General features: G+C 43.1%; 1 protein-coding gene across 2 annotated transcripts in view; it reads right to left on the reverse strand.

The window, feature by feature from the left end:
• LOC139561243 (stromal interaction molecule 2-like) overlaps nucleotides 1–26,463 on the reverse strand; it is a 92,839-nt gene that overhangs the window by 18,435 nt on the left and 47,941 nt on the right. For both annotated transcript variants that reach the window (XM_071378218.1, XM_071378217.1), the window contains exons 2-5: nucleotides 22,270–22,400; nucleotides 11,590–11,701; nucleotides 10,713–10,824; nucleotides 7,045–7,160 (exon numbers count right to left, since the gene is read on the reverse strand). In XM_071378218.1, the coding sequence (XP_071234319.1) occupies nucleotides 7,045–7,160; nucleotides 10,713–10,824; nucleotides 11,590–11,701; nucleotides 22,270–22,400 (471 nt within the window). The remainder of the gene's footprint in view (nucleotides 1–7,044; nucleotides 7,161–10,712; nucleotides 10,825–11,589; nucleotides 11,702–22,269; nucleotides 22,401–26,463) is intronic.

Raw genomic sequence — 26,463 nt, forward strand, 5'->3', positions numbered from 1 at the left:
ATGTGTCTGTTACTTGAACTCTGTGAGGCATTTATTTGGGCTGCAATTTGTGAGGCTGGTAACTTATCCTCTGCAGCAGAGGTAACTCTGGGTCTTTCTTTCCTGTGGCGGTCCTCATGAGAGCCAGTTTCTTCATAGAGCTTGATGGTTTTTGCGACTGCACTTGAAAAAACTTTCAAAGTTCCCGATTGACTGACATTCATGTAACGATGAACTGCCGTTTCTCTTTGCTTGAAATAATATGGTCTTGGTCTTTCACCAAATAGGGCTATCTTCTGTGTACCACCCCTACCTTGTCACAACTGATTGTCTTAAACGCATTAAGGAGGAAAGACATTCCACAAATAAACAAGGCACACCTGTTAATTGAAAAGCTTTCCAGATGACTACCTCATTAAGCTGGTTGAGAGAATGCCAAGAGTGTGCAACGCTATCATAATGGAAAAGGGTGGCTACTGTCAAGAATCACAAATAACATATATTTAGATTTTTTTTAAACACTTTTTTAGTTACTACATGTTTCCATATGTGTTATTTCATAGTTTTGATGTCTTCACTATTATTCTACAATGTAGAAAATTGTTAACTATATAAAGCTCTGCAAAAAATAAACGTCCTCTCACTGTCAACTGCGTTTATTTTCAGCAAACTTAACATGTGTAAATATTTGTATTAACATAACAAGATTCAACAACTAAGACATGAACTGAACAAGTTCCACAGACATGTGACTAACAGAAATGGAATGTGTCCACGAACAAAGGGGGGGTCAAAATCAAAAGTAACAGTCAGCATCTGGTGTGGCCACCAGCTGCATTAAGTCCTGCAGTGCATCGCCTCCTCATGGACTTTGCCAGATCTTGCTGTGAGATGTTACCCCACTCTTCCACCAAGACACCTGCAAGTTCCCGGACATTTCTGGGGGGGGGGGGGGGGTAGCCCTAGCACTCACCCTCCGAACCAACAGGTTCCAGATGTGGTCTTTGACACACCGCCCCAGACCATGACGGACCCTCCACCTCCAATTCGATCCCGCTCCAGAGTACAGGCCTCGGTGTAACGCTCATTCCTTCGACAATAAACGCAAATCCGACCATCACCCCTGGTGAGACAAACCGTGACTCATCAGTGAAGAGCACTTTTTGCCAGTCCTGTCTGGTCCAGCGACGGTGGGTTTGTGCCCATAGGCGACGTTGTTGCCGGTGATGTCTGATGAGGACTTGCCTTACAACAGGCCTACAAGCCCTCGGTCCAGCCTCTTTCAACCTGTGCACTGATGTAGGGATTGTGCGTTCCTGGTGTAACTCGGGCAGTTGTTGCCGCCATCCTGTACCTGTCCTGCAGGAGTGATGTTCGGATGTACCGATCCCGTGCAAGTGTTGTTACACATGGTCTGCCAATGCGAGGACGATCAGCTGTCCATCCTGTCTCCCTTAATTGCCTACCGTCTATAAGCTGTAACTGTCTTAACGACCGTTCCACAGGTGCATGTTCATTAATTGTTTATGGTTCATTGGACAAGCATGGGAAACAGTGTTTAAACCCTTTACAATGAAGATCTGTGAAGTTATTTGGATTTTGAAGATTTATCGTTGAAAGACATTTCTTTTTTTGCTAAGATTAATATATATATATATAAATACACACTAAGTCGGAAGTTTACATAAACTGAGTTTAAATGTATTTGACGAAGGTGTTTCACAATTCCTGACATTTAATCCTTGTAAAAATTCCATCTTAGGTCAGTTAGGATCACCACTTTATTTTAAGAATGTGAAATATCAGAATAATAGTAGAGAGAATGATTTCAGCTTTTATTTCTTTCATCACATTCCCAGTGGGTCAGAAGTTTACATACACTCAATTAGTATTTGGTAGCATTGCATTTAAATTGTTAAACTTGGGTCAAACGTTTTGGGTAGCCTTCCACAAGCTTCCCACAATAAGTTGGGTGAATTTTGGCCCATTCCTCCTGAAGGAGCTGGTGTAACCGAGTCAGGTTTGTAGGCCTCCTTGCTCACACACGTTTTTTCAGTTCCTGCCCACACAAAGGTCAGGGCTTTGTGATGGCCACTCCAATACCTTGACTTTGTTGTCCTTATGCCATTTTGCCACAACTTCGGAAGTACGCTTGGGGTCATTGTCCATATGGAAGACCCATTTGCGACCAAGCTTTAACTTCCTGACTGATGTCTTGAGATGTTGCTTCAATATATCCACATAATTTTGCTTCCTTATGATGCCATCTATTTTGTGAAGTGCACTAGTCCCTCCTGCAGCAAAGCACCCCCACAACATGATGCTGCGTTCCCCGTGCTTCGCGGTTGGGATGGTGTTCTTTCGGCCTGCCAGCCTCCCCCTTTTTCCTCCAAACATAACTATGGTCATTATGGCCAAACAGTTCTATTTTTGTTTCATCAGACCAGAGGACATTTCTCCAAAAAGTACTTTGTCCCATGTGCAGTTGCAAACCGTAGTCTGGCTTTTTTATGGCAGTTTCGGAGCAGTGGCTTCTTCCTTGCTGTGTGGCCTTTCAGGTTATGTTGATATAGAACTCATTTTACTGTGGATATAGATACTTTTGTACCTGTTTCCTCCAGCATCTTCACAAGGTCCGTTGCTGTTGTTCTGGGATTGATTTGCACTTTTCGCACCAAAGTACGTTCATCTCTAGGAGACAAAACGCGTCTCCTTCCTGAGCGGTATGACGGCTGCTTGGTCCCATGGTGTTTATACTTGCATATTATTGTTTGTACAGATGAAGGTGGTACCTTCAGGCGTTTGGAAATTGCTCCCAAGGATGAACCAGACTTGTGGAGGTCTACAATGTTTTGGGTCTTGGCTGATTTCTTTTGATTTTCCCATGATGTCAAGCAAAGAGGCACTGAGTTTTAAGGCAGACCTTGAAATACATCCACAGGTACACCTCCAATTGACTCAAATGATGTCCATTAGCCTATCAGAAGCTTCTAAAGCCATGACATCATTTTCTGGAATTTTCCAAGCTGTTTAAAAGGCACAGTCAACTTAGTGTATGTAAACTTCTGACCCATTGGAATTGTGATTAAGTGAAATAATCTGTCTGTAAACAATTGTTGGAAAAATTACTTGTGTCATGCACAAAGTAGATGTCCTAACCAACGTGCCAAAACTATGGTTTGTTAACAAGAAATTTGTGGAGTGGTTCTAAAACAAGTTAATGACCCCAACCTAAGTTCATGTTAACTTCCGACTTCAACTGTGTATATATACACATACACACACAAATACCCAGTGTATGTACAGTACCAGTCAACAGTTTGGACACACCTACTCAATCCAGGGTTTCTCCTTATTTGTACTATTTTCTACAGTAACCAGCTTTGTATGGCTTGTATAAGAAAGGGCAATACTTTGAACAAAAAAGTTTAATTTTCAATTAATCGGAAATGAGAAGTTGTAATCTGTATGAGGGCAATTTTTGAACAAAGGATGGGTCTTTCTTAATAATCCACTAGAGAACCAGTTCAGATTTAAATCGTATGTATGAGTGAAGCTTTTAGTGAGAGGTTTAATGCTTTAATATTTAATCATTACAGCCCACAAACTCATATTCATTTTATAAATACGCATGTTTAATTTTGTCTGGCTTAGCGTTCCAAATAGAGTGAAATATTTTTTGCTCATACGATTAGTTTTGTTTTTTATTTAAAACAGGTTGGGTGCCTGCTTTGTTATTGTTTCAATTAAGGATTCTTGCTTTAAGATGCATTCAGAAAGTATTCAGACCCCTTGACTGTTGCACATTTTGTTACGTTACAGCCTTATTCTAACATTGAATTAATTGTTTTTTTCTCCTCATCAATCTACACACAATACCCCATAATGACAAAAACACTACTAGCTTGGCACGCCTGTATTTGGAGAGTTTCTACCATTCTTCTCTGCAGATCCTCTCAGCTCTGTCAGGTTGGATGGGGAGCATCACTGCACAGTTATTTTCAGGTCTCTCCAGAGATGTTTGATCAGGTTCAAGTCCGAGCTCTGGCTGGGCCTCTCAATGACATTCAGAGATCAGTCCCGAAGCCACTCCTGCGTTGTCTTGGCTGTGTGCTTAGGGTTGTTGTCCTGTTGGAAGGTGAACCTTCGCCCCAGTCTGACATCCTGAGCACTCTAGAGCATGGTTTTCATCAAGGATCTCTCTGAACTTTGCTCCGATCCTGACTCCCAGTCCCTGCCGCTGAAAAACATCCCCACAGCATGATGCTGCCACCACCAGGCTTCACCATAGGTACGGTGCCAGGTCACTTCCAGAAATGGCGCTTGGAATTCAGGCCAAAGAGTTCAATCTTGGTTTCATCAGACCAGAGAATCTTCAGGTACCTTTTGGAAAATCCATGCGGGCTGTCATGTGCCTTTTACTGAGGAGTGGCTTCCGTCTGGCCACTCTACCATAAAGGCCTGATTGGTGGAGTGCTTCAGAGATGGTTGTCCTTCTGGAAGGTTCTCCCATATCCACAGAGGAACTCTGGAGCTCTGTCAGAGTGACCATCGGGTTCTTGGTCACCTCCCTGACCAAGGCCCTTCTCCCCGATTGCTCAGTTTGGCCGGGCGGCCAGCTCTAAGAATTGACTTGGTGGTTCCAAACTTCTTCCATTCAAGAATGATGGAGCCCACTGTGTTCTAAGTTCTGCCTGTTTATTGCAATCGAACCAATCCGTTTAGCAAAAAAATATATATTTTCATACACATCTAAAATCTATGAATAAAAAATCTGAGAATAGTAATATTTTACACACACATGAATGTACCCAGAAGCAATAATTTCCGATGAAAAAACAAACGTGAAAATTGGTGGATATAGCGCTTTGGAAATAAACTCTTCACTTTTTCATCATTTCCATGATGTTTCAGAAATACTGGCACCAAACAGTCACACATACTTCAGAGCGCAACGTATGTTTGTTGTCGAACGCTGAAGCCTGAACTAAAGACCTCGGTTTAAAAGCTGACAGTGATTTTATATACTTTTTGTTTTGAATCCTGCGGTTCTGTTGGGCTAAATTGCTGTGGGCGCTGCTATCTGTCCAGGGATCCTGCCAGATTCCGTATAGGGGGAGAAAAAGCCCACCTAGCCTAGCTGGCTCGGCGGTCTCAAATGGAGGCCTCTATTGAACGTTTCCAACGTTGCAGGATCTGCGTTTACTTTGCTTTGTTCCGGGACAATGTGGACCGCTTTGGATTTCAATGTAGCAACTGCTTGCTTGCGGAGTACTACAGGAGCAAAGTAGCTACTCTTAGCAAGCAAGTAGCTAACCTACATAAGCTACTGGGGAACCCACGCCCACCTACTTTTTATGTTTCTTCCCCCCCAGTAGCCGGACGCCGCTCTGGTGTGGTGGAAGTTTTGCCGCCGTGTCGCCTCTCCACAGCTAACTGGCAGGTGCTAGGCAGGGTTCCATCCCGAAGGGGTCTCACCCTTCCCTGGAGAACGGAGCTGATCGCGACCCAACCAACCAGCCATGGAGGTACGTCACTCGCCGTGGAAATCCAAGGCGGCCTCCTCTGGCAACGGGGGTCTCCATGGAGATGTTGAGCCCGGACTGACACAGACCAGAAACAGCTTGGATCCAGAGGTTCCGGCGCCTTCGTCCGTGGTGGCTTCCCAATCAAGATCGGAATCCGGAGGAACCTGCGTCTTCGTCCTTGGCTCTGTCTCTCTCTCCGGTGGCTTCTACCTCGGGTTCAGCTCATCGGGGCTCACCAGACCGCGAGGCTGCCTGAAAGACCGGCACATTCAACATCACCAGCTGTCATCATCGGCAGCTCTATGGTGAGAAACATCTCGGTCCCCAGGACAAAAACCCTGTGCTACCCAGGAGCACGAGTACAGGTCATAACAAGGCTGCTTCCGACTGTTCTACCACAGATGCCGGGAGCTGACACTGTCGTAGTCCATGTGGGGTAGAACGACATCAGGAGGGCCAGCTCGGAACATTTGAAAATTGATTTTAAAAGAACTGATTTTAGCATAAAAAGACAAAAAAAATAGGCATTATACATCTGGCTAAAAGACTACTGTAGCTCTGCTGGAGTCACTTTTATAGATAACTTTGACACCTTCTGGAAACAGAAGATACTCCACAGGAATGACGGAGTCCATCCAAATCATCATGGCTCCTGGACTCTGTCCACGCATTTCGTGGCTGCGTTGAAACAATGACTTATCAATGACCCAAGACCATCTCAGTTAATCCCTACCATTGTGACAATGAGTCGTCATAATGCTGCATCAAATGTGCATGATCTTAGGAGCAATGGCAAACACAATGTAAGTCATTTAATTGATGTACCCCTAATTGCACCGAATACATCTGTTTATCCTACAGCTATTGTAAGCAGTAATCATGAGCCTATAAACCAGAGTTACACTGTTAGCACTGAGGCGGTGTGCAATAGTAGGAAGACCGCTTTATGCAGCTCACCCTGCACTATCAGCTCCAATGTAAATAACACGAGTAAGTCTACCTCTGATACGTTTCCCAGTAAGGCATTAAAAACAACCATGGAACCCAGAAAAGTGCTAAAAATAGCCCATGTTAACATATGTAGCCTAAGAAACAAGGTCCATGAAGTGAATAACTTGCTTGTAACAGACGACATCAGTATTCCGACTATCTCTGAAACTCACTTAGATAATACCTTTGATGATACAGTGGTAGCAATACATGGTTATAACATCTATAACATCTCAAGCAGTAAAATTTGATTAAAAAAAAAAAAAAGATTAAAAAAACACCTTCTAGAACAGCGGGGACTATGAAAAAACACAAACATTGGCACAGACACATGCACACACACACGATACATACACGAATATAGTACTGTAGATATGTGGTAGTGGTGGAGTAGGGGCCTGAGGGCACACAGTGTGTTGTGAAATCTGTGAATGTATTGTAATGTTTTAAAATTGTATAAACTGCCTTAATTTTGTTGGGCCCCAGGAAGAGTAGCTGCTGCTTTGGCAGCAGCTAACGGGGATCCATAATAAATACAAATACTTACGTAAGGGAGGGCCGAAGAGCACAGCATCTAGGGCTTTAAGATTTAGTTTCTGTTTGTGCCGCTGGTCTAATATCTTTAGCTGACCAGACATAAACGACGGTTCGTTTGCCGCTAATCTGAAATAGAGAGAGAAAGAATGGATTGGTGAGGGTTGGGAATGTTTTCACAATAACTATACTCTTTGTTTGAGAACTTGTTCAACCGTGCATACATGGCCAAGTAAGCAGACGTGTGTGTTTCTGTTTTCCCGTCTCATGTGTTAAATGGGCGTTGGTGTGTCTGCGTGTGAGTGTGTGTGAGTGTCTGAACGTGCCTGTGTACTCGTGCCACCACCGCCACCATCTTAAACTGGATCAGACAACATGGCAGTCAGCGACACCTGATCCACTGCTGTGACATCGTTTCATGAGTCAGTGCCCACGGGTACGGGTGGGGGGGGAAACACAACACCCCTGACCCCCAAGACACCCCCACCATCCCCTCAACTCCCTTCTACCCTCCTCTATCCCCCTCCCACTCTATTCTTTCCATGTACTCAATGTACTCATTCTATACATACGTCCCACTAGCAGTGAATCTCAATCCTAAAGAGCTTCTAATATAACTTCTCTAACTCTTATTGATGACAACTAAACAGTTGGTTTCAAGTTAAAGTCAACAGGTGACACCTTTATATAACAAAATATCCTGCTGACTTCGGGGTCATGATAAGAACTGGGGTGTAAGTACACTAAATTTCACTAATGTGACTACATGGGTAGGGAGATTTTGTGTCAGTTGAAGTGGGTATATGGTGTGTGTGTGTGTGTGTGTGTGTGTGTGTGTGTGTGTGTGTGTGTGTGTGTGTGTGTGTGTGTGTGCCTGTGTACTCGTGCCACCGCCGCCACCATCTTAAAACTGGATCAGACAACATGGCAGCCAGCGACACCTGATCCACTGCTGTGACATCGTTTCGTGAGTCAGCACCCGTGGGTAAGGGAGGAAACACAACACCCCTGATACCCTAGAGATCCCTCCATCCCCCTCAACTCCCTTCCACCTTCCTCTATCCGTGTACTCATTCCCACACGTGCACTACCGTTCAAAAGTTTGGGGTCACTTAGAAATGTCCTTGTTTTTTGAAAGAAACACTCCACTAAAATAACATAAAATTGATCAGAAATACTGTGTAGACATTGTTAATGTTGTAAATGAGTATTGTAGCTGGAAACGGCAGATTTTTTTTATGGAATAGCTACATAGGCGTACAGAGAGCCATTAGCAGCAACACCTGTGTTCCAATGGCAAGCGTTGTGTTAGTTAATCCAAGTTGATCATTTAAAAAGGCTAATTGATCATTAGAAAACCATTTTGCAATGGCATTAGCACAACTGAAGACTGTTGTTCTGATTAAAGACGCAATAAAACTGGCCTTCTTTAGCCCAGTTGAGTATCTGGAGCATCAGCATTTGTGGGTTCGATTACAGGCTCAAAATGGCCAGAAACAAAGAACTTTCTTCTGAAACTCGTCAGTCTATTCTTGTTCTGAGAAATGAAGGCTATTCCATGCGAGAAATTACCAAGAAACTGAAGATCTCGCACAACACTGTGTACTACTCCCTTCACAGAACAGCACAAACTGGCTCTGACCAGAATAGAAAGAGGAGTGGGAGGCCCCGGTGCACAATTGAGCAAGAGGACAAGTACATTAGTGTCTAGTTTGAGAAACAGACGCCTCACAAGTCCTCAACTGGCAGCTACATTAAATAGTACCTGCAAAACACCAGTCTCAACGTCAACAGTGAAGAGGCGACTCCGGGATGCTGGCCTTCTAGGCAGAGTTGCAAAGAAAAAGCCATATCTCAGACTGGCCAATAAAACTAAAAGATTAATATGGGCAAAAGAACACAGACACTGGATAGAGGAAGATTGGAAAAAAGTGTTATGGACAGACGAATCTAAGTTTGAGGTGTTCGGATCACAAAGAAGAACATTCGTGAGACAGAAAAAATGAAACAATGCTGGAGGAGTGCTTGACGCCACCTGTCAAGCATGGTGGAGGCAATGTGATGGTCTGGGGGTGCTTTGGTGGTGGTAAAGTGGGAGATTTGTACAGGGTAAAAGGGATCTTGAAAAAGGAAGGCTATCACTCCATTTTGCAACACCATGCCGTACCCTGTGGACGGTGCATAATTGGAGCTAATTTCCTCCTACAACAGGACAATGACCCAAAGCACAGCTCCAAACTATGCAAGAACTATTTAGGGAAGAAGCAGTCAGCTGGTATTCTGTCTATAATGGAATGGCCAACACAGTCACCGGATCTCAACCCTATTGAGCTGTTGTGGGAGCAGCTTGACCGTATGACACGTAAGAAGTGCCCATCAAGACAATCCAACTTGTGGGAGGTGCTTCAGGAAGCATGGGGTGAAATCTCTTCAGATTACCTCAACAAACTGACAACTAGAATGCCAAAGGTCTGCAAGGCTGTAATTGCTGCAAATGGAGGATTCTTTGACGAAAGCAAAACGTTTGAAGGACACAATTATTTATAACCTCGTCAACGTCTTGACTATATTTCCTTTTCATTTTGCAACTCATTTCATGTATGTTCTCATGGAAAACAAGGACCTGTCTAAGTGACCCCAAACTTTTGAACGGTAGTGTACGTCCGGCTATCGGTGAATCACAATCCTAAAGAGCTTCTAATATAACTTCTCTTACCTCTTATTGATGACAACTAAACAGGTGGTTTCAAGTTAAAGTCAATAGCTGACACCTTTATATAACAAAATATCCTGCTGACTTCAGGGTCATGATAAAAACTGGGGTGTAAGTACACTAAATTGCACTAATGTGACTACATGGGTAGGGAGATTTTGTGGCAGTCGAAGTGGGTACATGGTGGGTGGGTGGGTGTGTGTGCGTTTGAGCGTGCCTTTGTGCATATGTGTGTGTCTCTGTGTCACGTTTGGTAGTTTCTTTCCCATTCCACCTGCACTACCTCACATATCCAGCAGTCGGCAGCATTGGTCTGAGTAGCACTGTGCATGCAATTTTTTTGGGTGGTTCTAATCATAGAATTCCCATTCATTTAGTATGATCTCCATGGGCCTAGTAAACATAGGAAATATTTGTCATATAACTTTTATCATGTATTACCTTTTCATGTGACATGAACACAACCATTCGATGTTTTTCAACGGATTGTCAACAACAAAAAAATCACTTTAAAAAGGCGCTCCTGTTGGCTACCCACTCACGTTTGTACACTCAAAAAAATAACAGTGCACCCACAATTTGATTAACGTAAAGAGACATCTGTTAAAAATGCTGAAAGTGTTATGACATTCTACGATTTGTACAATGTCATAACAATGTCACTACTGTACACGTTTCACGTTTTATTAGTCATATGTAAGGGTATGGTATACATTGGCCAACTAAACGCTTACTTGCAGGTTCCTTCTCGACAACGCGACAACAATATGAAATAATAAAATATAAGAACATGAACATAAAGGTAAACGCCTCAGTCGAATGTGTAGCCTGAATTGACGCGTCCACTGCTGTACCCATGCGTCTCGATCTGGGCCACTTGTCTCTGCCTTGGTAAAATGTTGGTGTCGTCCTCGAACCACAAGTCAATTTGGAGGGTATACTGAGACGTAGTGTGATAACGTACTCACCGAGGCAGCGTGTTGCCGTTGAACCGGAAGTCTCTGAAGTTCCTCTCATACTGAGGCAGCTCCACCGACTCCTTGAGCCACTGGACCGTGTCATCTGTTGTCCAGTTGTGAACTACAGAGAGAGCGAGAGCAAGATGAATTTCCTGACAAAAATGTTTAAAAAATATATAAAACAATTAGTGTCATTTCCCCAAATTTGAAACCCTTATTCAAAGTTTCAAAGACCTCTCTGGTGAGAATAGGCTACGAATCCTGTTGGGGGAGGACGCAGGGAGCTGTGGTTTGGCAAGGCACTATATTTCTGCCTTCCATGAAATGAGGGACAGCGTCTTACAGACCAACCAACCTGCACTCGTGCTCTATCCCATTGTTATTGTTCAATGTATGGTTATTTTGACCCTTGGTTATTGTTGTTACTGTTGTCCCTTTGATCATATTAATTATTATTATTTTAATTACAGTACCAGTCAAAAGTTTGGACACATACTCATCCAGGATTTTTCTTAATTTTAACTATTTTCTACATTGTAGAATAATACTGAAGTTTTTTTTTTTTATCCGCAATGTAGAAATTAGTAAAAAATAAAGAAAAAACGTTGAATGAGTGGGTGTCCAAACTTTCGACTGGCACTGTATGTTGATATTGTAAATCTCAAGTACGCTTTGGCAATATGTACATTGTTAAGTCATGCCAATAAAGCAAATTGGATTGAGAGACAGGGAGAAAAAGTTAGTTACAAAATGTCCATTTACCATTTCTCTTCCCTACCTCCCTCCAGTATCCCAATCCCGACAGTACTTCCCTCCAGTTCTTGCTCTCTCCCTTCCCCTTTCTCACCCTCCCTCCATCCCTCTCTCCCTTCCATCGATCTCCTACCTTCAGAGGTTTTCCAGCCCTTCCACAGCTCCTCCACAGTGATGTGTTGGTCTTCTCTGTGCAGGTTACTGTGTTTGTTCGTTTGCTGTTGCTTCATGTCTTCTCTAATAAACTGCAAGAAGAAAAACACATTTCGGTATCATTACTGGTTATCTCATGCAGTGTGTATATATATATATATATATATATATATATATATATATATATATATATATATCGCATTGTATCGTTATAGACTTCAATCAAATTGAAGCAGTTAACATCGACTAAATACAAGATGGAAGTTATGACATTGCAGAGAACCCTGAACGACACCGGGCATGACTTTCAGTGTGATGTGAGATCTGGTCGTCGTCTTTCTATGGTCAGGCTACAGGTGTTGTTGTGACAATGACGTTTGAGAAGTCTGGACCCGGAGATCCAGTCTCAGCCCCAGGGGCGCCACCGGGGATTTTGGGCCCCTATGAAAAGATATCACATTGGGGCCCCACCAACCCTGCGCAATTGCTGTAACCACACACCTCCAGAACCCAATCGACCCATTCAAAGCTTTAAATAACTCTACCTTTGCAGGCTTGCAACTCTCTTGTAGTCCAATATTTACTGTGCGATAGTGAGCTGCGTGTGTGTGAGAGCTGTGATAATATAACACTGTGCAGACATGCATGCAACATTCCGCATACAGTGGAATGCACTATTTGATGCAGGACTGACCCTCTATAAGAAATGTGCTAAAGGCCATCTTTTACAGTCTAAATGTCATTTTAAATGGTCAAATTCTTGAATGGAAAATTCTCTTATTCATTCATGTTAACTTAAAATAAATCTAACTTAAATATACATTAACCTCTTCAATTAAAATAAAGTAACATTATCACCTGTGGAATGATATAACAAAATAATAAAATCAGCAGCAGATTTTTTGAACTGAGTATACATACCAACTAGACAATAAGCAGCTGGAAAAGTGGAAATGGAAAACAAAATGGAAATGAAAAGGCCTGATGGTGGCGCTAGAGGAAAGGTCAAGAGGTCACCAAATCAACAGGTTTCTTCCACTTGGGGTCTTGATTGTGCACAACAAATGTGATGGCAATCCAGCCATTACTTTGAGACATTTCTTGTTCTCAGCCTGTGGGCATCATGTGTGTCGTATATCCATAGCCATGCCATTTTAACAGTTATCACTGGCAATTGCTCAGCCTCACTCACCAAGAGCCCAGCGCCGATCCTTCTCGCTAGAAAGTCACTGATCAAGTCTTTGAAGTCCAGCTTTCCAGCTAACTGACTTTCAATGGACAGCATGGGAGGACCGCAACGCCTCTCCTGGGACATAGTGGACCTCAATTTTATTTTTATAATTTTTTTATCCGTTTTAGCTTACTAGAAGCTCTCTCGCCACCAGCAACAGTCACAGGCAGTGTGCAAAATATACGTAAAGCAACGCACACTTCTCCAAAAATGCTTTGCAGCTTAGAAATTGCATTCAGGAGACCAAGAGGGGACAAGTTATGGGGGAAAGTGGCAGCATATACAGTGTTCAGGTGTCTTACTTCATGTTGAAACTCAGGTGTGACATCTCTGGAATACTTCATGATCAGTGGTTGGCACACAGAAGGGACTTTATCCTCACTAATCTGACCAACTTTCAGAACAGCAGAAAATGATTCTACAATTTTTTGCAGTGGTGTGGAACCTAGTGTCCAAGTCACTTATGATGTTGTCCATAGCAGTAAAAAACACTGTTCCGAAACACCATTGCTGCACTGTCCTGAGCCGTCTCCTCTTGAGAGGTCTCATCAGGAAATCTCTTCCTTTTCCTCTGGCGGCTGTGTTCCTTGCTAAATTGAGGTGCAACATCCATTTGCGTGGCAATCAGTGTTGCCTCAGACAGGAGAGACTCCCATCCATCTCTAAGAGCCGGCATCTCTTCCTTTAAGGCTGCCTCGGTGTCAAGTGAGATTTTTCCTGACTGGAGAATCACATTCCTGTCCTCAATTATGCCAACTGACATGTCATTCAACACAATGCTGCTCACCACCTTCAGTTGGGAGTAGGGCTGGTTCAGGGTTATGGGGAGACAGGGCTGCTGAGCCTGAAGCTGCATCTGTTGGGCCTGGCACCAGGCAGGGACAGGGACAACTGATTTAGTATGAATAGCTTGCTAAAAGTTTGCCTGCGTTGATTAAATGTCGGCAAAAATTGAAGCGAAATGTAAACACTCAATTTTCTGTGAAGATATTAAGTAACTCATGTTAGGGGAGCAAAAGTAGCCTATTTCACTGTGAACTAGGCTAACAGGTTCATTTCTACCACTCACGGTCTACGCCCACCTTCCTTTGTGAAATATTGGGTGACAGTTATTTTCTCGCTCCTGTCATTCTTTTCTTTCTTTCCGTTTTTGGAAGCCAGATTTTTCTTTAGGAAGCTGAGACATGATGCCCACCGGCACTCCTCACTCGCATTTCACTGCTAGCGAGTACCATTCGCGCTTGGTTAGGGGGCAGGACCGAACCATTTCATGGAAATAGAGGGGGGGGGGGGTTCTCTGGATGTTTAGTTTTTGCCAAAAACAAAAACATTAAACCGTTAGTTTTATTAGTACATTGTAAATAAAATATTATATTAATGGTTATAAGTTAATCATTTAATATTTTTTTTAAATGTACCTAACATTCTAATACTTTCTTAGGGCCCCTGTCAGTCACAGGACCTTAGGACGATTCAAACCCCCCCATACAGTACGGAGCCCCTGCTCAGCCCACAGGGCAAGCTCCACAACACACATTCATTCACTCTTTTCTTCCTTTTTAGGGGTTTTACACACACACACACACAGAGAGAGAGAGACAGAGCGGGAGAGTCAGAGAGAGAGACAGGGAGAGAGAGATGGAGCAGAGAGGCAGAGAGAGAGATGGAGCAGAGGCAGAGAGATATGGTTTGAATGACTTAAGACAGGTCTATTGCTGCAAGAGACAGCTGATCTAGAATCAGTTCACAGAGAGACCGGTCTGGTATGAATGATTAGAGACAGGCCTGCTACAAGTGATCAAAGCAATACTGAGTCATAGTAGCAACTATGAAACTAATTGAATGCAGTAAGGCAGTGGGGAATTGCATATAGTGATAATCACCACCAACACAACATATGACACACACATACAAATTAAACAGAAATGTGGACATACGTTTTTGCATTGGCCAGTTATAGGCCAATCAACCATAAAAAAAAGGCTAGATATAGGCTAAGTAATGTGGTTATAAACCATAAATGTTATCTTGGAGGAACAGCTCAATGTGGTTCTCTGTGTGGGTTATGTGGGTTGGACTGTCTATGTAATTCATTGCTGTTCTATCTTGTGGTCTTGCTGTGTGTTGAGATAAGTTACTAGAAGGCAATATTTAATGTGCTAAGAAGAAATAACCTATTCATGTTTCCACAGAGGGTTCTACATGGAATGCAAAAGGGTTCTACAAACTTTGGTTCCTACTCTGTCACAACCATCTCCTCCATTACTTTTTCATTCGTTGTCATGCCAAACAAAACTGCATTCCAAATGCACACTGTATTCCAACCATAGAAATATAATGATCTGTAACGGCGTTCCTCCTCCTCTTTATCCGAAGAGGAGGAGCAGGGATTGAACCAAACTGCAGCGTTGTATTTAGACATAATGAATTTATTTAAGTGTAGACGAAAAACACGAACTTCACTTGAATACTTATAAAACAACAAAACGAATGTAGACAAACCTGAACATACGTACTTACATATAACACGAAGAACGCACGAACAGGAAAAATGACTACATAAAACGATGAACGAACGAAACAGTCCCGTATGGTGCAAACAAACACAGACACGGAAGACAACCACCCACGACAAACAATGTGACAACACCTACCTTAATATGATTCTCAATCAGAGAAAACCACCTGCCTCTAATTGAGAACCATATTAGGTACCCATTAACCAACATAGAAACAGAAAACATAGACTGCCCACCCAAACTCACGTCCTGACCAACTAACACATACAAAAACTAACAGAAAACAGGTCAGGAACGTGACATGATCATTCAAATTTTATGATTCCAACAGTTTACCCAAGTGTTTTTATATATAATCGTAAGTAAAATCACAATATTTGGTACAAAAAAATATATATATAAATCGCAATTAGATTTTTTGCCCATAATACATTTATTTTTTATCCCCAATTTCGATCTTGTCTCATCACTGCAACTCTCCAACGGGCTCGGGAGGCGAAGGTCGAGTCATGCATCCTCCAAAACATTACCCGCCACACCACGCTTCTTAACACCCGCCCGGAAGCCAGCCGCAATGTTTCGGAGGAAACACCATTCAACTGACAATCGGGGTCAGCCTGCAGATACCCAGCCAGCCACACGGAGTCGCTAGAGCGTGATGAGCCAAGTAAAGCCCCCCAGGCCAAACCCTCCCCTAACCCGGACGACGCTGGGCCAATTGTGTGCCGTCCTATGGGACTCCCGAATATGGGCGGTTGTGATACAGCCTGGGATCGAACCCAGGTCTGTGGTGACGCCTTCAGCACTGTGATGCAGTGTCTCATTTTCTAACCTTGTTAACCACAGGCTGTTGGTTAAGAAGTGCCTGGTGCATGCATGAGACTGTTAATATGTTTGTATATGAATAATGTTGGAGTTTGTTTGCAAACAAACACATTGACAAAGTTCATAATTCAACATTTGTTTGCTAAATCATGTAACACACAGAGAATCTGACCGCCTATAGGTAGTTATCACAGTAGGAAGTCGTTCCTTCTCTTGCTAGAACAAAATACATACAGTGGGGAGAACAAGTATTTGATACACTGACGATTTTGCAGGTTTTCCTACTTACAAAGCATGTAGAGGTCTGTCATTTTTATCATAGGTACACTTCAACTGTGAGAGACGGAATCTAAAACAAAAATCCAGAAAATAACATTGTATGATTTTATAATAATTAATTTGCATTTTATTGCATGACATAAGTATTTGATCACCTACCAACCAGTAAGAATTCCGGCTCTCACAGACCTGTTAGTTTTTCTTTAAGAAGCCCTCCTGTTCTCCACTCATTACCTGTGTTAACTGCACCTGTTTGAACTCGTTACCTGTATAAAAGACACCTGTCCACACACTCAATCAAACAGACTCCAACATCTCCGCAATGGCCAAGACCAGAGAGCTGTGTAAGGACATCAGGGATAAAATTGTAGACCTGCACAAGGCTGGGATGGGCTACAGGACAATAGGCAAGCAGCTTGGTGAGAAGTCAACAACTGTTGGCGCAATTATTAGAAAATGGAAGAAGTTCAAGATGACGGTCAATCACCCTCGGTCTGGGGCTCCATGCAAGATCTCACCTCGTGGGGCATCAATGATCATGAGGAAGGTGAGGGATCAGCCCAGAACTACACGGCAGGACCTGGTCAATGACCTGAAGAGAGCTGGGACCACAGTCTCAAAGAAAACCATTAGTAACACACTACGCCGTCATGGATTAAAATCCTGCAGTGCACGCAAGGTCCCCCTGCTCAAGCCAGCGCATGTCTAGGCCCGTCTGAAGTTTGCCAATGACCATCTGGATGATCCAAAGGAGGAATGGGAGAAGGTCATGTGGTCTGATGAGACAAAAATTGAGCTTTTTGGTCTAAACTCCACTCACCGTGTTTGGAGGAAGAAGAAGGATGAGTACAACCCCAAGAACACCATCCCAACCGTGAAGCATGGAGGTGGAAACATAATTCTTTGGGGATGCTTTTCTGCAAAGGGGACAGGACGACTGCACCGTATTGAGGGGAGGATGGATGGGGCCATGTATCGCGAGATCTTGGCCAACAACCTCCTTCCCTCAGTAAGAGCATTGAAGATGGGTCGTGGCTGGGTCTTCCAGCATGACAACAACCCAAAACACACAGCCAGGGCAACTAAGGAGTGGCTCCGTAAGAAGCATCTCAAGGTCCTGGAGTGGCCTAGCCAGTCTCCAGACCTGAACCCAATAGAAAATCTTTGGAGGGAGCTGAAAGTCCGTATTGCCCAGCGACAGCCCCGAAACCTGAAGGATCTGGAGAAGGTCTGTATGGAGGAGTGGGCCAAAATCCCTGCTGCAGTGTGTGCAAACCTGGTCAAGAACTACAGGAAACGTATGATCTCTGTAATTGCAAACAAAGGTTTCTGTACCAAATATTAAGTTCTGCTTCTCTGATGTATCAAATACTTATGTCATGCAATAAAATGCAAATGAATTACTTAAAAATCATACAATGTGATTTTCTGGATTTTTGTTTTAGATTCCGTCTCTCACAGTTGAAGTGTACATATGATACAAATTACAGACCTCTACATGCTTTGTAAGTAGGAAAACCTGCAAAATCGGCAGTGTATCAAATACTTGTTCTCCCCACTGTAGATGCTGTGTACCGACCTGGTACCGACAAACCTGCTGTTTCTACTAGTAGAAACACAATGCTCGGCAGTGGCCGACAACATGACTTTGACCCAATCAGAGAGCACGAACCTCCACGTGGGGGAGTGACAAGAAAAAGGAAAAAAAATAGGGTACATCTTTCCAGTCTAATACACCATTTACATTCAAATTGTTCTAACTAAAACAAAGCTACGTAATAAAATAAAAATTCTAGAGCAAGTCTTTTACGTCTAGCTAAGGAGTTTTGTGCTAGAAGGATTTTTTTTCAGAAGTTTTGAAAATGTGCACTAGCTTATTAGTTAGCTAGCTAGCAGATGTTGGGATGAGAACGAACAATTAACAAATCAACATGATAATTCAATAAAACTGGGGAAACATTTTTACTACAAGATACAACAGATACACAGACATGCATTGCCAAACAAAGCTACTGACAACTTCTGGTTTGGAGTATTTTAACAAGGCTTAAAGTGGCTGACGACTTCAAGGTCTTTGCTGTGTGAACACAAAATAGAACGACTGCCAACACTGTGTTCAGAAGTACTGTCGGCAGGCAAACGTTTGACAATCCTATCGGTGTGTCTGAGCTATAACAAACAATATTATTGACCCAGTTCAGTTGAAGTGTTTTTCCTCGCAAACACATTGATAAATGTCATAAGTGGACGCTTATTTGTTAACGAACACATTAACCAATTGCACAACTGCCATTTGTTTGCTATTGATGTTATAAAATTGGCTTTTTTTTTTTTTTAAATAGGTAATTTGGTAGCTAAGTCACTTGACATATGACCAGGAAATCATCTCACATGGACAGAAAGGTAAATACACACAGACACACACACACACTCCTCTATGACTGGAAAAAGGTGGCTACTTTGAATAATCTAAAATAGATTGATTTGTTTAACACTTTTTTGGTTACTACATGTTTCCATATGTGTTATTTCATAGTTCTGATGTCTTCACTATTATTCTGCAATGTAGAAAATAGTACAAATAAAGAAAAACCCTTGAATGAGTAGGTGTGTCCAAACTTTTGATTGGTACAATATATATATATATATTTGGTTTGCTTGAAGGGTCACTGACTATCTGTGTCTTGTGTTCAACTACTTGTGTTCAGACATCTCCAGATAATGAGAGACATTTCTTCAAAGGGATATGGGCTTACACACACACACACACACACTAGCACGCATCGCATACACATGCGAGTGCACATACACAGAGTGATCTGCAGTGGTCTCAAAGAAGACATCGCCTGGCCCTTCGGATCGGATTCCAACTGACGGGGGTAAAATGCTTGGGCTGTCTTTGGGCCGGGGAGTGCTTTCTCTCACTTCGCCAGTAGCCAATCTACCGGGACACTTAAATACTGTCCATCTCCTAGAACCCCCCCCCCCCCCCCTTCCAGTGTGACGTGAATTCTGTTCTTGCTATTTCAAAGAGATGGAACCTGATCTTGTAGCGTCTCTTAAGTAGACGGAAGAGCCACAGCCAGTGAGTGCGGCGCAGCTGCCGTCCCTGGCGACTAACCGGCCTCACCTCTGCGACGGGCCTCAGCATACTGCTACACACCTCCGCCTCCTCTCCTCCTCTCCATATTCTACTCCACCATATGCAAAGGGAGTTGTGGGTGAGAAGGTGTAAACCCCACTGAAGAACTGAAGAGCTGCGGCGGTAATCAAAGCCCAGCGATGTGATGATCGTTAAAACTGTATTTTTGCTTGCTTTATATTGTTATGTTATACTCTATTCTTAAGGCCTTGTCTGCTTATTGCGTTTTACACACACAGACACCGCAGCTTAGCAACTCTCTTCTTCTTACATAGTACCGAGGGGAAATGAGTGAGTTACTTTCCAAAACACCTTGAAGGCAAAGAAGAGGGGGGCTTTTTAGACCCCGTCTGAGGGTGTGTTGAAGAACTGGGTGAGGCAGGGGGGAGAGGGTGGGGTGGGGGCAGTTTGTTAGCGGTGTGTGTGCTTTTTCCGGAGGTCTGAATGTCTAGCCACGGATCCTCTAGTTGGGATCAATGCTACAAGTCAGAATCTCGCCAAGCTGTCCTTCCTTCAAGAGATTATGTGTGTGCATTTGTGTCTGAGAGTGCGCGCAAAGTTACAAAAATAATCCAAGTCAATAAAATAGTGAATCTACCTGAATATAACTTTGCTGATTGAGGCCCAACTCTTCCTCAGTCAAACAGGCATTTGTAGACAGTAGCTCTACTGGGGGGGGGGGGGGGGGGTTGTATGGTTTCCTGGGCCAGATGTGGGTTACAGGGGGTGGGGACGTCCCCAAATTGACCTCCTTTCCCCAACCCTCATCATCTCACCTGCCACCATCCTCACCCCCGTCACCGTCACCCCTGTTACCTCACCACTGCCAGGAAGAGGGATGGAGGTCATGACAGTAACCAATGAGTCATAAAGAGGTTTAACTCTGAGGTCACACATGGACTATTCTTGTCACACTTAATTAAAAAACAGACTCAATTTAATCAAAAACAAACTTGTTCCATGAAAAAAATTTAAGTAAATTTAACACTTTCCTGACAAAATCCCCAAAAGGAATTAAATAATGATTAAGGCATTTAATCATTTAATTTCTTCAATAACGAAAGAAGCAAACAAATTTTGCTAAACAAGTTCTGGGAAAGGTCTATATAATTGCATGAACTTTCAAAAAGACTGTTATGCTCTTGATACAGCATGATAGAAGAGAAACGAGCAGAGACAGTCACGTGGGCCTGAGCGTGTAAATCCAATATGCATGCAACAATGTCCCAGGGAATAGTCACATACTCCAGGGTCAAGTTTCTCCTGGGTTCTGATCTAGGATCAGCGACAACAGTCCTCTTAAGGGCTTCAAATCTGATCTAAGGACAGCTCAAGGCTTGGAAAAATGAGCTTTGCCTTCTTGCACTCCTAAATCATTCCGGTGACCCCCCCGCCGCCAAAAACAACTTGGTTTTTTTCGCAGCTTCTCTTTGCCCTTATAAAGTCGAAGGTCAGCACCTTGCTCCGTCATCCCCCTGTCACACACATGCATGGACACACAAACACAAATGTGTACACACACACAATAAATGTATATGTACATATACACGCAAGCACACACAAATGTATGTACGTACACGCATACTCTGATTCTCTCTCACTCACACACACACACCTCCTCGGACGGGGGCCAGCTTCAACACCTCTGCTCTTAGGGGCCTTAAAAGGGTCCATAAATGGCCGCCCCCCCCCCCCCTGCTCTTCTGAGATGCCCCCCGGGCCAAGGGCGACGGTATAACAGTTTCTCACACCACTGCAGCTCTACGAGTTAAAAATTACTCCTGGCACACAACACACATACAAGCATTTCGCTACACTTGCATTAACATCTGCTAACCATGTGTATGGGACAAATACATTTGATTTCACACACACACACACACACACACACACAGATAATCTGACCAAAGCCCTTAGTGTTTTTAATTAAAGGCCCATCTGATGAAACTAACACCATAAAAGTTGGAATATTCACATGACAATATGTCGCCAATTGGATGGAAACCTAGCTAGTAAGGTACTTAATTCTAACCAATAAATGATTTTGTACTGATTTAAAATGGCTACGTCGGGCGTTTAAACTAAGTTGATTACGAGAGGGCACAGGACAGAGCAGGTCAGGTCCTACTGTCAAACACACTGAGAAAGGCCTACCATATTCTCATTCTCTCTTTTTTTAAATTCTCTTTCCCTCCCTTCTCTCCACTATCTCCCCACTAGCTTCCTAAGCTGATTATTGGCTTGCAAACATTTTACCATGAGTTTATGGGGTTGTTTATGAGGGCTAAGGCCCAGTGCAATTCAACCCAAAAGCATTCCACCTTAAAAATGCCTACTCGAAAGAAAACTATCAGAAACAGAAATAACTTTGTAACGGAAATGACCAGGTAACAGAAATGACCAGGTAACAGTGATGACCAGCTAACAGTGATGACCAGCTAACAGTGATGACCAGCTAACAGTGATGACCAGGTAACAGTGATGACCAGGTAACAGTGATGACCAGGTAACAGTGATGACCAGGTAACAGTGATGACTTGAAAAATGACCAAGTAACACACATGATTTGGTGACACAAACAACTTGGTAACAGAAATTACCAGGTAACAGACATGACCAGATCATTACACATACATAGACTAATGCTGTATTAGCATTACGCACCTCCACACTCTCGTTGATCTCAATCCCCCCGTCATTATCGTCGTCCAGCTGTTTGTGGATGACCCGGAGGGCCTCCAGGCTGAAACGGTCTGCATCGCCCATGCATGGCGGCATCACCGTCAGACAGGGGTCTGAAGGAAGAGAGAGAGTTCAAAGGTCAAATGTTAAAGGTCAAACTCAAGGTAAAAGGTCGCTGGCGTGGAGCCGTGTGTATTAATCAGATTTATGAACATCCATTTGGCAAGACATTGACAGATGTACACTGTAAATGATCAATTATGTGAACAAAACATGACATGCTCTTTCCATGACAGACTGATCAGGTGAATCCAGGTGAAATCTATAATCCTTTAATGATGTCACCATTTTACTGCCTGGTATGCCATTGCTATTCCACTCACGTGCCAAGAGGCCACACTGTTTTCATTTCTGCGCCAGAGAATCCCCCAGCAAATGAGTGAATCAGAACCGTGTTTCCCTTTCAAAAGGACAGTGTGAGGCTAGGTCCGTGCCAATCTGTCTGTGCGCGCGACACACACACTCTGCATACACTCTAATGGAACACACATACTCAAGATAGCATGCCTGCGCATAGGCTATAAACACACAAAAACATGCACACACACACTATGCAAGACTGTGAGTACAGTCTTGGCCAAAAGTTGAGAATGACAAATATTAATTTCCACAAAGTTTGCTGCTTGTGTCTTTCGATATTTTTGTCGGATGTTATTATGGAATACTGAAGTATAATTACAAGCATTTCATAAGTGTCAAAGGCTTTTATTGACAGTTACATGAAGTTGATGCAATGAGTCAATATTTGCAGTGTTGACCCTTCTTTTTCAAGACCTCTGCAATCAGCCCTGGTATGCTGTCAATTAACTTCTGGGCCACATCCTGACTGATGGCAGCCCATTCTTGCATAATCAATGCTTGGAGTCTGTCAGAATTTGTGGGTTTTTGTTTGTCCACCCGCCTCTTGAGGATTGACCACAAGGTCTCAGTGGGATTAAGGTCTGGGGAGTTTCCTGGCCGTGGACCCAAAATATCAATGTTTTGTTCCCCGAGCCACTTAGTTATCACTTTGCCTTATGGCAAGGTGCTCCATCATGCTGGAAAAGGCATTGTTCGTCACCAAACTGTTACGGGACGTTTGGGAGAAGTTGCTCTCGGAGGATGTGTTGGTACCATTCTTTATTCATGGCTGTGTTCTTAGGGAAAATTGTGAGTGAGCCCACTCCCTTGGCTGAGAAGCAACCCCACACATGAATGGTCTCAGGATGCTTTACTGTTGGCATGACACAGGACTGATGGTAGCACTCACCTTGTCTTCTCCGGACAAGCTTTTTTCCAGATGCCCCAAACAATCGGAAAGGGGATTAATCAGAGAAAATGACTTTACCCATCCTCAGCAGTCCAATCCCTGTACCTTTTGCAGAATATCAGTCTGTCCCTGATGTTTTTCCTGGAGAGAAGTGGCTTCTTTGCTGCCCTTCTTGACACCAGGCCATCCTCCAAAAGTCTTCGCCTCGCTGTGCGTGCAGATGCACTCACACCTGCCTGCTGCCATTCCGGAGCAAGCTCTGTACTGGTGGTGCCCCGATCCCGCAGCTGAATCAACTTTAGGAGACGGTCCTGGCTGTTGCTGGACTTTCTTGGGTGCCCTGAAGCCTTCTTCACAACAATTGAACCGCTCTCCTTGACGTTCTTGATGATCCGATAAATGGTTGATTTAGGTGCAATCTTACTGGCAGCAATATCCTTGCCTGTGAAGCCCTTTTTGTGCAAAGCAATGATGACGGCACGTGTTCCCTTGCAGGTAACCATGGTTGACCGAGGAAGAACAATGATTCCAAGCACCACCCTCCTTTTGAAGCTTCCAGTCTGTTATTCAAACTCAATCAGCATGACAGAGTGATCTCCAGCCTTGTCCTCATCAACACTCACACCTGTGTTAACGAGAGAATCACTGACATGATGTCAGCCGGTCCTTTTGTGGCAGGGCTGAAATGCAGTGGAATTTTTTTGGGGGGGGATTCAGTTCATTTGCATGGCAAAGAGGGACTTTGCAATTAATTGCAATTCATCTGATCACTCTTCATAACATTCTGGAGTATATGCAAATTGCCATCATACAAACTGAGGCATCAGACTGTGAAAATTAATATTTATGTCATTCTCAAAACTTTTGGCCACGACTGTAGACATACACGGCTGAAAACATACATACAGCTGACAATGTAGTGTACACATGGACTCTAGTCTATGTTCACAAGCCCTACACTCAGGAGAGTGACAAACCAGCTGGGATGTATAGAATGAGACAATATTTCTTAGAAGCGCATTCCACTCTATACAATGAGTAAGGCATTAGCTTTTGAACACTAAACAACACACACACACACACACACACACACACACACACACACACACACACACACACACACACACACACAGAGTGATCAGGGTTTGAAACAGTGCCCAACTGACCAAACCACTATGGTAAGCATCAAACAATCATGATGGATTATGTTAATGAAACACTGAATCAACACAACAATTAGGTTCATCCATCTATCCAGCCAAGACGTCAAACAATATCTACCAGTCACTCTCAGTCCAATCATTAGTAACAGACTGGCTTGCGTAGGGAAAGGGGTTTTCTGTTTTTGATGTAGGATCTTGTTACTGAAACTAGACTTGACACCTCAGTTAGCTATAGTGTTGCTGCTTGGCAATGTGGCAGCTAATGGAGACGTTTAATTGGACCACAGCCCAGGCTGAGTCCATTGGGGAGAAAGCCCACATTACTTGGCAAAACTATTGTTGGCAAGTGTGTGTGATTGGACGGAAACTTTTTAACTGGAAACGAGACTTGATTGGACAAAACTTCTGTTGAGTGTTCCATACCGTATACACTGTATGTCATGAACACACCTAGGATATATAAGTAATACTTTCAGTAAATCATTGACATTATCATCAAAATAAGGTATCTAAAAATCACAGAATTAACCAAACGCAACTTTCCATGCAACTTGTCACGCAGACAAAAACATTTAAGGCTAAGCCTAACTAAATTGTGTTTTTACAAAGGTTACACAATCTATTTGCTTAGCAGACGTCCTCCCTCACAGCAATTTACATATTTCCACATTTACATACCATCTATGTGCCAGTGTGACAACAACCATTGCTCTGGTCTCAAATCCAACTCTCTCACCACTAGGTAAAAGTGTGAAAACATTTGATCAGTGTTATTTCCTGATTGTTGCTGGTTGAAAATACAATTTACACAGGACTTTCTAATCAACAGGTTTGCATGGTTTCAGCTTGCCTGGTGTCATCACCAGGCGGTAAATTGGTTAATACAACAATAACAAAGAGAGTTCCAAACCTCTCTGTCAAAAACCTCTAGTTTTCAGTTTTCCCATCCCCACTCAGACCCCTCCCAGATAGTCCTAGCAAAATTATAGCTTGAGAAATATTTTTTATGGAAAACTATTACAGCAACTAAGTTTCCACCCACAGTTTTTATGTGAGTAAAGTCATACAATACAACAACAAAAAATCACGACAGCGGTTCGGTACAATTTTATAAATGCCGACAGATTATTGTTTTTCGACATGTTGGGATCTTTTTGTGTCATAAAATGTATTATGCGAGAAATCCAGTGGAAACGCCTTAATGGTCAAATATTGATATAATAACCATCATATCGATGTAAACTTGGAGTCACACGATGATATGGTGTGTATTCCTCCCACTACGAAGCGGGAAATAATGCAGTTTATTACATGCTGACCAGACCGGACACGTCGCGTGCGTCGAGCGTCGCAAAATAAATGTAGAAATCCATGTTATTCAATTATTGCACCCACACTGCTCGCGCACGCCAACGAGTGTCTGCGTTGCCAAGGGCTAAAATAGAAATCATTCCTATTTCTGACGCAGATCGCGCTGAAAGTCCTGCCTCTCCCATCTCCTCATTGGTTTATAGAAGCAGGTACCCACATGCCATCTCCTCATTGGTTAAACCCACGTGGGTGATTGAAAGACGAACTGTTTTGCCGGTTGTCGTGGTAATACAATGAAAGTTTAGATGAGATAACCATATAAGTTCAACGATGAAAAAGCCTGGAAGGAGGAGAGATGACTAGAAATGATTCGGTTGGCCGTTTTATGTGTGG

The sequence above is a fragment of the Salvelinus alpinus genome, chromosome 31, assembly GCF_045679555.1.
Source record: "Salvelinus alpinus chromosome 31, SLU_Salpinus.1, whole genome shotgun sequence".
NCBI classification, from domain to species: Eukaryota; Metazoa; Chordata; class Actinopteri; order Salmoniformes; family Salmonidae; genus Salvelinus; species Salvelinus alpinus.